General features: G+C 46.3%; 1 protein-coding gene across 3 annotated transcripts in view; it reads right to left on the bottom strand.

The window, feature by feature from the left end:
• The window catches only part of PARD3 (par-3 family cell polarity regulator), a 461,313-nt gene extending 449,820 nt beyond the window's left edge, over positions 1-11,493 (bottom strand). For all 3 annotated transcript variants that reach the window (XM_082480102.1, XM_082480103.1, XM_082480104.1), the window contains exon 1: positions 11,312-11,493. In XM_082480102.1, the coding sequence (XP_082336228.1) occupies positions 11,312-11,431 (120 nt within the window). In that variant the 5' untranslated portion in view covers positions 11,432-11,493. The remainder of the gene's footprint in view (positions 1-11,311) is intronic.
• Positions 11,494-12,017: the final 524 nt, after the last annotated feature.

The following is a 12,017-nucleotide window of genomic DNA, read 5'->3' as shown; positions in this document are numbered from 1 at the left end:
CCTGGAGAAGAGGTGGCTGAGGGGAGACCTTATCACCCTCTACAACTACCTGAAAGGAGGTTATAGAGAGGTGGGGGCTGACCTCTTGTCCCTGGTGACAAGTGATAGGATGAGAGCAAATGGGTTTAAGTTATATCAGGGGAGGTTTAGATTGAATATTAGGAAACACTTTTTCAGTGAAAGGGTTACTAAACATTGGAATAGGCTGCCCAGGGAGGTGGTGGATTCACCATCCCTGGAGGTGTTTAAAAAAAGGATAGATGTGGTACTTAGGGACATGGTTTAGCAGAGGTTTTGTCAGGGTAGGTTAATGGTTGGACTTAATGATCTTAAAGGTCCCTTCCAACCTCAGCAATTCTATGATTCTATATCACGTTGGATTTGGAGGCCTACTTATTATGAAATGGAAGTAATTTAGAGCAAAATAGACCATTTCCTAAAAATTGCGCTCAAGTACAGTAGCTGGCTACAGTAAATATTAAACTACATATTTTTTTTAAAGTCAGAAGAGTAGCACCCATGCATAAGCAATCATACAGCCATCTTGAGAGTATTTTTAGAAAGAGGATTCCCACATGGATCTATCTGATCATCCCATACAGCGTGCAGGAAGACAACAGACCACTGCCCAAACCTTTCCTTAACCACTTAGCTCAGCATTTCTCCCACTAGAAAAATAATACCACAAAAAGCAGATTTAGTCTCAGTCTGAAATATACAATTCTCAAAAAATATTTCAGAAGTAGATTTATGATACAGTTCCCTTCAGCAGCTTGTTTAGACTTCTCCAAATCTTAAAAGGTAAACAGCAGTACATGCAAGCTAATTACATCATATTCGAATATCAAAAGAATATTTAACTAGGCACAAATTAGCTCTTCGTTACAAGGTAGCTCCCCTTCTCTGCTGCTTTCATTCCCCAGCTAGGGAATTCCACCAGCAAAGGAAACTTCTTACCTCCACAGAGACGGGGTGAGGACCAGGAGCCTTTTCAGCTAAATATTTTATAAACCCCAAAAGATACATTACTGGATAGTCATTATCTACAGCTTTCAATTTAGCAGGGGGGCTTCAAGCTAACAATAGCTATGTTGAGACAATGCCAAAGCAACAAAAGGGTCATCAGGAATTTACTTCAAACAACTATACTAATAAAGGAGAGATTTATAAGAAACTGATTACAATAACATTTCATGCATATTAACATCTGGTTTTAGTTTACGAAAGCATTATGTTCTTGAGTGATCGCTGGGTACCAGGTGAGACTACTCGATTGCCTAATATAACCACAAGTTAAATACACTGTTTTACATACAGAGCATAACATTTTCTTTTTAGACCAAGTTAGCTAAGTCAAGAAAATATAGAAGGTTTTCTCTTTAAAGACTTAAACATACAAATATTTTGCATACACATAGTTATAGACATTTAAACCCATGTTCACTGGCTGTTTTACAACACAGAGCCTATGCTAACAGACAATTCCAAATTTCAAAGCTCCTATTTCACCCAGTCCACTTTTTCTTGCAATTTCTAAGTTCAGACTTCAATTTTCCAGAATTATTACAGACCACATTTATTTGTGCTATTTTTCATTTGAAGAAAAAATAGAAAAAGCAATAAAAGCTTCTGTTAAGGAAACTCAGGGCAGAATACATCAAACTTATCTTCTCAAATTAGTATTCTTAATGCCAGGAAAAAAAGTGTTCAACACAGGATTTGGAAATGATGCTCTGAACTTGCACCATGCCCAGAAGACTGGATTCTGCTTGACTGAGTGAGGACAGCGGAGTCGTCTCTTGTGCTGAGGATTTTTCTTTCCCCTGTCCCCAGCTGCCTCGGACCTACAGTGCAGCAGCAGAAGCAGCGTCTTCATCAGCGTGCTCATCTCACTATGATGAAAGGCAGAAACATTTAGCACAACAAGTGATATGTATGGATATCGTTACTCTCCAGCTGGCTAAATTATTACAATTGCACAATGTTTTCTAACTTTCAGCAAAGCCTAACACTTCAGGCTAGCAGTCTTCCAGCAGCCTGCTACTGCCAAAAGACGGAGCCAAATTCAAGGGGGCTAAAATCCTCTCACTCTTCATCTTCATAGGCTGCACGCAGCACCGAAGCCAGAGGCTCGTTCACCAGGAACGGCTGGACACCGCAGCCCGGCCACCGCAGCCCAGCTGCCTAAATTCTTCTTTTGGTACTTGGTAGCTGGCCGCTTTCCCAGCACTCACAGCTGCGGGCAAGCAGTCTTCACAGGAAGGCAGAGGGGAAAAAACTGACAGCACAAACAAATGCACACTTAAAAAAATGCAAATAACGTTTAGTACAACAGGTTCTTGGAGAGACCAAATTAAATCAAGCCTTGTTATTCCACTTAGCGGTTTATTAAAGAAGCTAAAGGTTCTGAAGCTTCCAATTTATTCTTTTTTTTTTTTTAACTGTCATTTAAGTTGTTACAGCAACAAAACTGCCAGGCTACTTGGTCTCAGAGACATTCCATCATCCCTAGAAGTAATTTTTCCATATTTCATGAAATTTTGCTCCCGCTCCTTCCTGTTCAGAAGGACTCCAAGAACTTGGAACAAAGTCATTCTCCTCATTATATGTACAAAGAGGTGAATCTCTGCAAGTTTCTCACAAGTAGGATATTGCTTCTGACATTTAATAGAGAAGAAAAAAAACATTATGTGGCCTTTGCCTAAGGGGAAGATAGAGTAACTCAACAACTTTGAAAGCACATGCAAAAAAGATGGGGTAAGGTGAAACTACTTTTTCATTTAGTAAGTGTGGCTACATTTCTTCAAACAAATGAAAACACCTAAGTGGGTGCGCACACAAACATACAGGCACTCCCAAAAGTCCTATCTCCATTTAAAACATTTTATACCCACATAACTTTTCTTCCTCCTATTAGTAATACAACACGAACACCAGAAACATTTTAAATTGCCATTCTTAGTCTGTAAAGACATGCATACCCGGAACAAAAATTCTATAAACGTGGCCACTTAAAAAGAAAACTGCTAACGATGTACCAGCTTGCTCCTCCTGCAAAGTATTCAAAATCTTGCTGCATCAGCAGCAGGCTGAGCGTGAGAGAATGTGGAAAGTATGTCCAAAAATGTGACATCACTTTTCCAAAATAGTGTCTATTTTCCCTACCAAATCAGAGATTCACTACTTTCACTAAGCTTACTGCCCAAAAAGGGAAGCTTCCTGTAATAAATTCCACAGGTTTCTTTTCAAAAAGGAAGCCTTGTGGGTGACATCTGTTGTACCACCGAGGTCAACTTTTCATCCTCTTCCTAAATTGACCAGTCACCTCCAGGGCAGCACCTTAAGCAGTTTCTTCCCATCTTCAGCTCTTTATATTTGTCAGTACTTAATCTACTTCGTTACTGTCTTGCCTCCATGCAAACTCCTGTTTCCCCTCTCACGTGAAAGAAAAGGCACTGGGAGTTACATCCATTTATCATTACCCCAAAAGGCTTCCTTTTGCCAGTCTCCCAGGACATCCTACCCTTTTTTCCTCCCCTATGGAAGACCATCCTTCTCCCCACATTCATTTCCCTTCTCTCAGCCCTGTGTCTGTTACCATAAAAGTCCTGACGAGCTGGAGACACAATGATCCAGGAGGCAACACCAGCCAACTGCTCCAGCACCAGAGCTCGGTGCCTGGCAGGACCACAGCAGCATCCCAGGGCCCAGCTCCGTGGGATGCTCCTCTCTGCTCCTGGGCAGCCAGAGTCGCACCCCCTCCCACAGAAACACACTCGATCTCTATTACTCTTGCCCTCTACTGGAGACCCCTGGCCCCGAGATGTGGCGCGTGGGACCTAGTCCAAGAACTTTTAGTAGGGACATATTTCTCCTTTTGTTTGGGACTAAATAGGTTATTAATGTGTATCACTTTACAATAAGAAACTGAAGTAGGAAATCAGTTACTGTCACGTACCTGCTACCTGATTAAAAAAGAGCAACAGCAAATACTGCAACAAAATCATTACTGAAATTATTTCTGATTTAACAAATATCTGGAACCAATTTGAGAAAATAACTAAGGCTGCCAGTAAGAAAAAATCTGACATTGCTAAAGTATTGTAACAAGTAAAATTAAAGTGATTATCTCAAAAACAAAAATGCCCTAATGTTCACTGTTAATATAAAATTATTTTTCCCCTCAATTTAGAATTTGATTTATTTCTCTTCCACTGGAAATATTAGTCATTTTGACAAGTATTAAGTACATCTGTGCTGCTGTATTCTTTTTTCTTTCTCATTTTTTTAAATAGCACCACCGGATTATGTAACTTAGCTCAAAGGCAGTTTGGTTTTTTGGTGTTTTTTTATCTATCTTCCAGTACCAGACTTGCTGAGCATTACAGTAAAATGACCTCAAAGAAACATGGAAAATATATAATGTATATTATAAAAGGAGGGTGGGGGAGCACAGATGCCCTAAAGTATCTTGCAGAATTTTTTAATACTTTTTGCTCCACTTTTTATTTTCTTACTGCTCACAAAGTATTTCTGAGTGAGAACATCTGTGCTATACTCTGGATTGATGTTAGAAGAATTCCACTTTATTTTCAATATACATAAGCATTGGTTCAGCATTGTTGCATGTTTTATCCATTCAATTTATATTTGGATGAAAAGGTTTGTTTTCCTTTGAAGAACCAGGAAATTGTTTTAAAGCTACATGAACCGTATTCCGTATAACTAACATCACCAGCATTTTCCCCCCATTTACTCCATCTTATTTTACCAGATTAAATGTGCCACAACCAAAAGATGTCATAGTCTGGTACAACTGAGAAAGTGTTACTTCCAGTGGTGTTTTTATAACAGAACTAAAACATCTGCGACTGTTATAACCAAAGTTTAAGCGTAAAAAGCTATGAGAATCAGATGGTTTTCCACTGGTTGAAGGCTATCGCCCAGGAGAAAAAAGGCTGGCAACTCCCTAAACCTCAAAATGCCTCCAGGACCTGTTCTCCTGACGCGCTGAGCGCCTTCACAGTCGTCCCCTCAGAGCTACAGGAATTGCTCACAGCAGCCCAACACTGCATTTGCTCAACAGTCTCAAGCCACTCATCCACAAAGAGACACTCCACTTCCATCACCGTTAAGTAATGCTGAAATACTGAGAAACCACAAAATGCCAAAACAAAAGCACTGATGTATCCCATCCAGCTAAAGATAGGGACCATGCGCATCGGGCAACCACGGTAGTACCACACATACCCTTTACTGAAAACACCTTCAAAGTTCAAGGACTTGCATGCTGTCCACTTCTTATGCCCCTCTTAATAAGCATTACAGAATTCAGTCTTTCTCCGTATTAGCCTTGGATAATTCAAAAACCATTTACCCTGCTGGCTCAGATAACAGGGGCAGAGCCCCAGCGTGGCTCTCAGGCCTCCTCCTTCATACCACAGATGGTTGAACACAGGCAAGACCTGGTAGAGAGAGGCTGCAGCAAAGCCCTGCCCAGAACACGGCACAGCTCGTGCAGGTCCCCACCTCCCGATCCACAGGTCGCCACAGGCACAGTACTACTGACCAGGAAAGCCCCCACACAAGGGACCTCTGCGGCCACTGCCACACTCGATCCAAAGGTTCATTCCCACCTTCACCCTGCAACTTCTCAAGCAATGCGCCAGTCACCTGTACTCACAGATGCGGACAATGACAGCAAAACACACATTCAGCTGAAACACAGAGGGAGTTGGTGAGAAGTAATTAAAATTAAGTTTTCTGTAATGAGTGGAGGGAATTAAGACTCTATAGGCAAGACGTAGCCTTGCATTTCCACTGTCAACTCCCAAACCTGCAGGATCGCACAACAGCGTTCTAAACACAAAGCACCCGTGACCCATTTCAGTACTTTCCTTCCTTAAATTAGCAGCTCTCCACTGCTGTTCATTGCTTTCCGCAAGCTGCAGCAGGGTGACATTGCCAGACAGCCGGGTTTCACTGCTGCTGCTGGGACCTCAACATCAGCAAAGAGGTCAAGAACCGACTTGAGAAAAGTACCGGCAGCCCCAGGGAATCCGGGCTCCCCTGGCTGACCTCAGGTAAATCACTGAAACGCTACCCAGCCAACACTAAACGCAGAGCCCACAGACTGCATCCTGCTGGTGACAGCTAGAAGCAAACCGACAGTCAACTGAGCAGCAGGGGTGAGAGGGGTTTTTGGGTTTATGGTTCTTTTTGGGGTTTATGGTTCTTTTCTGGGGTGGACAAGGTTCCTGCACATTCTGAAAACAGCCCGTAAGACTTCTTTCTACTCGAAACAGGCTCAAGATTTACGCAGATACCAAAACAAAATCTAATTAAAAAAAAAATTAAATCTTTTTAATGCTAAATTTAGGCACTATAGCCCATGAGTATTTTCATTATGATTCCAAAGGGGTCTCCGCACAGGCACTGTGGAGGAGCCAGCTAAGCCTGTGCCCAAAACCCAGCAACTAGGCGCAAGGGGGGAATGTGCTGAGACCAATACAAAACCCAAGTAAAATCAGCAGACTTTTATATTGACCCACCCCTGTGTATTAGGACCTATAAATGATGCCCCAGTGACACACTCACGTGCAACTGTGAAACTGTTTGCTCTGCAGAACATAAAAAGCATCAAAGTCACCGTCGTGTACCTGGAAGACAACCTGCTGTCTGGGAGGCGACTTTTAAGCAAATAATCTGAGAAATCCCAGTTAGTTGGTATGGGGGATGGGGGGAACTTAAAAAAAAAAAAAGCTTCACACATTCACAGAGACTACAACCTTCCCCTCTCACACTTCCCCACAGATGAATGTCAGACCTACCAAAGCATTTGTGCTTCACGCTCTGGGTGGCCTGAGCTTCCTGTGTACAAATTAAGTGAGAATATGGTCATTTGACACCTGTTACCTTTGCTTACACAGCCAACCTTCCCTGAGTTCTGGTCTCTTATCAGCAACCGCCTTCAAACACTATCAAAGAGCAGATTACAATTTCTTTTCACAAATATTAACATACTGCAGTTTTTAAATTAACAATTCAAGCATTGTTCCATACAACATCCAAACCCCAAACACTTCATTTGGTGAGGGGGAGGGCAAAGATGTCTCAAAAGAATCCTCCCAAAACCTTTTTGGTTCAGCAGGAAAACTGTTAATTTACATGTTTTAACCAGAAAATCAGAGTTATACGCACAGTCTAGGAACATCACTATAAGCTCGTCATACACAGGACATCAGACTGAACTACCATAAAGAGATGAATGATTCCTGTGGGGCTTGAACATGACACTGAACAACTCCTGTAAATCTACTAATTCTTATTTCATATTCTTGTTAAACTTGCTCGTTTACACCAAAGACTACATAGTAATGCTAAAAAATTTAAAAAAAATATTATTGCTACCCGTTATCTATGCATGCTTATTTCTATTTGCAAGAAAAAGAAGATAAAAGGTGAAACACTTATGATAGCCCATAAAACTCAAAGTACATAAAGATTATGGTGACAGTTGAAAGTCACCAAAAAACATCAGACATGTCTCTGGCTACAATTAGATCAAACCAAAGCTACAGGATGTGCAATTACTTCTTTTTGATAAAAGGTTACTTGATACATCATTTTTATAATATTTTTCCACATTTTAACAGTAGGCTAGAGTCAACCATTTGATAAACACGTTTCATCTCAACTGCCTGTCTGTCCGCTCCCTTTTGGGGCAGCCCACCACCTCTTACCATTAACGTTAAGGTGTGGCTGACTTCCCCTCCTCAAAATCCCTCTTACCTTCCCACCAGCAGTTTTTTTATCATTAAATTAATTGCCAGGAAGCCATGAGCAGAACTACATCAACACAAAACCTGCAAAGCCCCCGACAAGCAGGATTTGAAAAATACACCATTTCTCAGGCCCGCTGCCCCCTGCCCAAACTGTACTCGTTTAACACTCACCCAGAAATCGCACCAGAGGCTGTGCCAGTCCGGCTCACAAACAGAGCATCATCAGCGTGCCACCATGCAAACAAGGTTTCAATAACCTTGATCAATTTTTGCCAGCTCCAGTTGTCCTGGACAAGGTAGACTTTTCAAACGTCTCTTATCATTCACTTGCTCGTTCACCACAAACACAGCTTGCAGAAAAACGGATCACATTTCAGATCCAAAGCTTCTTTTGGAATAAAAGCAAAGGAACAGAAAGATTTTCTATATGCACTACACAGACCAACCTTCAAGCACAGTCTGTCACATTAATAACTTATTCCACACTTACAGACTTAGTATTGACAGCAGTGTTAATCCATAATGAATTTTTTGAGAGCCACGAATCCTAATCAAAGACTACTGCATCCAGAACTAACTGCCATAACTAGGTGTGCTTTTTTAAGTCTTAAAATTTTACAGAGCAGTGAACCTTACTATTACCTGGATTATTTTCCATAAGTAATTTTTTCATTCTCACCATGTCTATTCAACCTCAACAATACCAAGTCAGAAAAATTCAAGCTGAGGTCAAATTTTGAAGTTACTCGCTCCTGGAACGATGCCAGCACGATGCCAGGCTGCCTCACCACGACTGCACGCATACGTCAGAGGTGCTCACCATGCAGATCGCTTATTGCTAATCACAACCTGGAAACCATGACAAAGCAGGAGGTAAGCTGAGAAGGGCTGACAACTCAGTTCTCAGGAGGCTTCAAGCAGTTCTCCTGAAGGAACTCCTGCATACAGCAGACACATTTTTGCAGGATGAGAAATGCTGGTTTTCCTGTAAGTATGAAAACCATAAACTTAATTCAAATATTTTGAATAATCTTGCACCAGATACGCTTTTTCCCTAACAGCGCAGTGGTGGTGAAGTGAATTTCAGCATCAGCTTGATACTAGCTGCCAGATCGTACATTCATATGTGCACATATACTTTCATCCTCTCAGTTTAAGAATTACTTTGTCCTCTCTTGTCTCTTTCTGAAGTGACAATTTGCTGATTTGCTACACTAGCATAGAAAAAAAAACACCTAACTGCTATAAAAAGACAGCCATCTATGAAATTCTGCCATTGAAACCATAAAATTACTATGTTGCTCTACAGTGAGCACAGCAAACAGCACTGTACATTTACTTAGAGACACTGAGGATCCACCTCCTTACTACCTAAACACTGCCGCAGAAAATCTTCAGCAGATTTAAGTAAGGTTTGACAGTGACTGGATAAAACACACAGAGAAAGCCTGTGGACTCTGCTACTGTGTTTTCAACCACAGTATTTCCATATAATAGAAACAATCTCAGTAATTACGGCTACCTCAAGTCCATACCAGTGGCATATAGCATAACCACCATATAAATACTAATAAATAAAACCATGTCAGTTTAAACCCAAGATCAGGAACTTTGGGGACCAGGGGCGAGTCAAAGCCTGGCAGCACCTCTGCAAACTGTGGTTTTAATAAGTTTGAAGAAGAGTTACATTTTGATTTTTTCATGTTTCCACAGGTGGGCCACTTCTTTCCTGAAGAAACCCACACCATTTGCAATCACCCAATCTTTTTGTGTGTTTCTCCTGTGCTCACTACTGCAATCACTTCCAGGCTTAACACTACACTGCAGTACGTCATTTTCACCGCTCAATGCAATTAAACAGCTGGAAACCAGGACGCAGTCCAGTGCCACACCAGTTACTGAGGGCCACAGTTTTGGAACCCAACACATCAAAATAATTAATTTTATCAACGTTGTAACACTGATGAATGAATTTGCAAACACTTCTCATCTGAATGGCCGGATGAGGCACTCAGTGCTCCCCAAGGGACACACTTTACTGTCCACTGGTTTACCTTAACCACAAAGGCACTTTTGTCCACTGTCTCCTACATACAGGTAGATTACCATATACATTAACTGCTGTATATAAATAACAGCTGGTAGGCAGCCACAGCCATATCCCAGTGAATCATTTTACTATTTTTCCAGCCAGAATCACCACTGTGTTACAAGAGTTTTAATAAAAATACACAGAGAACGTGTTTGTCCTCTCCAAAACCATGTTCTTCAGGAATCAAGTGGGGAGGTAATGGGAACCTCAGTCACTTTTCTCCCCCTAGAACTGGAATTCTGAGAAAACTGATCTTAAAAACGTTCTTGGGAATCACTTCAAACCAATCAATATACTGTTCACACTATTCCTTCCGCTGCAGGTTTCAGAGAGCCTGGGACTCAGCATTTGCCAAAACAAAACTTCCAGGTTCAGAAGTGTAAAGCGTGTCGGAAGGGCTAAAGGAAAAAAAAAAAAAAAAGCGCACTCAGCTGCTGGGATGGATCAGAGCAAAGGGGAAGAGCACCGCTCAAGTTGTCAGCCAACGACGGTCATATTGTCCCAACAAACCAGTTGATTAAAAAGAAGTTTGCAGCAACAAGAAGAAAGTACAGGGGGGAGGAAAAGAGGCAAGGAAAGAAAAAAAAAAAAAAAAAAAAAAAAGAAACAAAGCCCAACAAGTCGCCTGTGGAGGGAAAGCCAAGTGTGCAACTGCCTGCACACCCGCAGCCAGGGATTTCAACATGGGGCCGAGGCAGCGCGGGCGGCACCGGGGAGCAGCCCCGCCGCGGGCCGGGCCGGGCCGGCGCTCCCGGCTCCCCCCGGACGCTTCACGCACAGGCAGAGCCCCCCCCGCACCCCCGGCGGCGGGGCAGGCGCGGAGGCAGCGGGGCCCCCCCGAACCCGGGTCCGGCGTGGAGGGCGGGGGGGAGGCGGCCCGTGGGGCGCCGCCAGACCCCCCTGCGGCGGGCTCCCTCCCCCCTTCCCTCCCTTCGTCCCACCGCCCTCCCCGCCGGGCCTGGAGGGCCGGGAAGCCTGGGGCTGGATTTCCAGCCCTCCGCGGCGACTCCCGCCCGGCCCGCGGCGCCTCGGCCCCACCGCCCGCCCCGGGGGCAGACCCGGCACCGCCGGCCCCCGCGCCCCTTTCGCGGCCGGGATCAGGCGCCCCCCCGCCCCGCACCGACACCCCCGGGGGCCGCCACCTCGCCGCCAGGCACCGGCGAACAAAGGGCCAAGGCCCCGCCAGGCGCCCGCGGGGAGCCGCGCTGGCCGCCGCGGAGGGGCCGCCCCCCTCCCCGGCCCGCCGCAACCCCCCGCCCCGGCTCCCCTCAGGCGGCGCTGGGCACACGCTCCCCGTAGGGCTCCGCCACCGCCGGCCGACTCCAGCCCCGCTCCCGCCGCCCCGGCGGGGCAGCCCGGACTTTCCCCCTCGCTTCCCTTCCCCGCTCCAGGAAGCGCCATATTGATCGCGGGCGCCGCTCCCCGCGCCCCTCACCTTGGCGATCGCCTTCTTGTACCGGGTCACCGCTTGCTGGATCAGGCTGAAAACTTTCATGTTCCCGTCCCCGCAGGGCACGACCACCCGCGTCCTCCCGAAGCACACGGTGACTTTCATCCTGCGCGGCCGGGGGGGCTCCCGCGTCCCTCCGGCTCCGCGCAGCCTTCCTCCTCCTCCTCCTCCTCCTCTCCGCCCTCCGCCACGGCCGCCCCCCGGCGGGGCGCGGCGCTCAGCCCCCGGCCGCCGCCGGGCTGCCGCTGCGGGCGCCCTGCCTTCGCGGCCGGCCCCGGGAGGGGAGGGGAGGGCAGAGCAGAGCAGAGCAGGGGTGGGCCGGTGCTGCCTTCCCGGGGGAGCGCGGCCGAGCGGCGAGCCAGGGGCCGCTCACATGCCGCGGCGCTGCCCGCTGCCTGCGGCCACCTGCTCGGCGCCTGCCCCGGCGCGCAGCGGCGGCGGGCGGGCGGGCGGGGCGGCGGTGCTGGCTCCCCGCTCCGGAGGCGCGGGGCGGTGCAGCGGGGCGGGGGCAGCCGGACGGCTCCGCGGGGCACCGGGCAGCGCGGACGGGGCGGTGGAGGTGGGGAACCGCCGATCCCTGCCGGGGAGCGAGCCCGGCGGACGGGGCTTGGTCGGAGCGGGGGCGGATCGGGGGTGGCCGAAGCGAGTCCCGGGGGGTTCGGCGGCCTCCGCCTCGCTTTACCCTGCCGGG

The sequence above is a fragment of the Vanellus vanellus genome (genome assembly GCF_965231255.1).
Source record: "Vanellus vanellus genome assembly, chromosome: 2".
Lineage (NCBI taxonomy): Eukaryota > Metazoa > Chordata > Aves > Charadriiformes > Charadriidae > Vanellus > Vanellus vanellus.
Note: the sequence above shows the minus strand (reverse complement) of the source record. Positions and strands in the feature narration are given on the sequence as shown.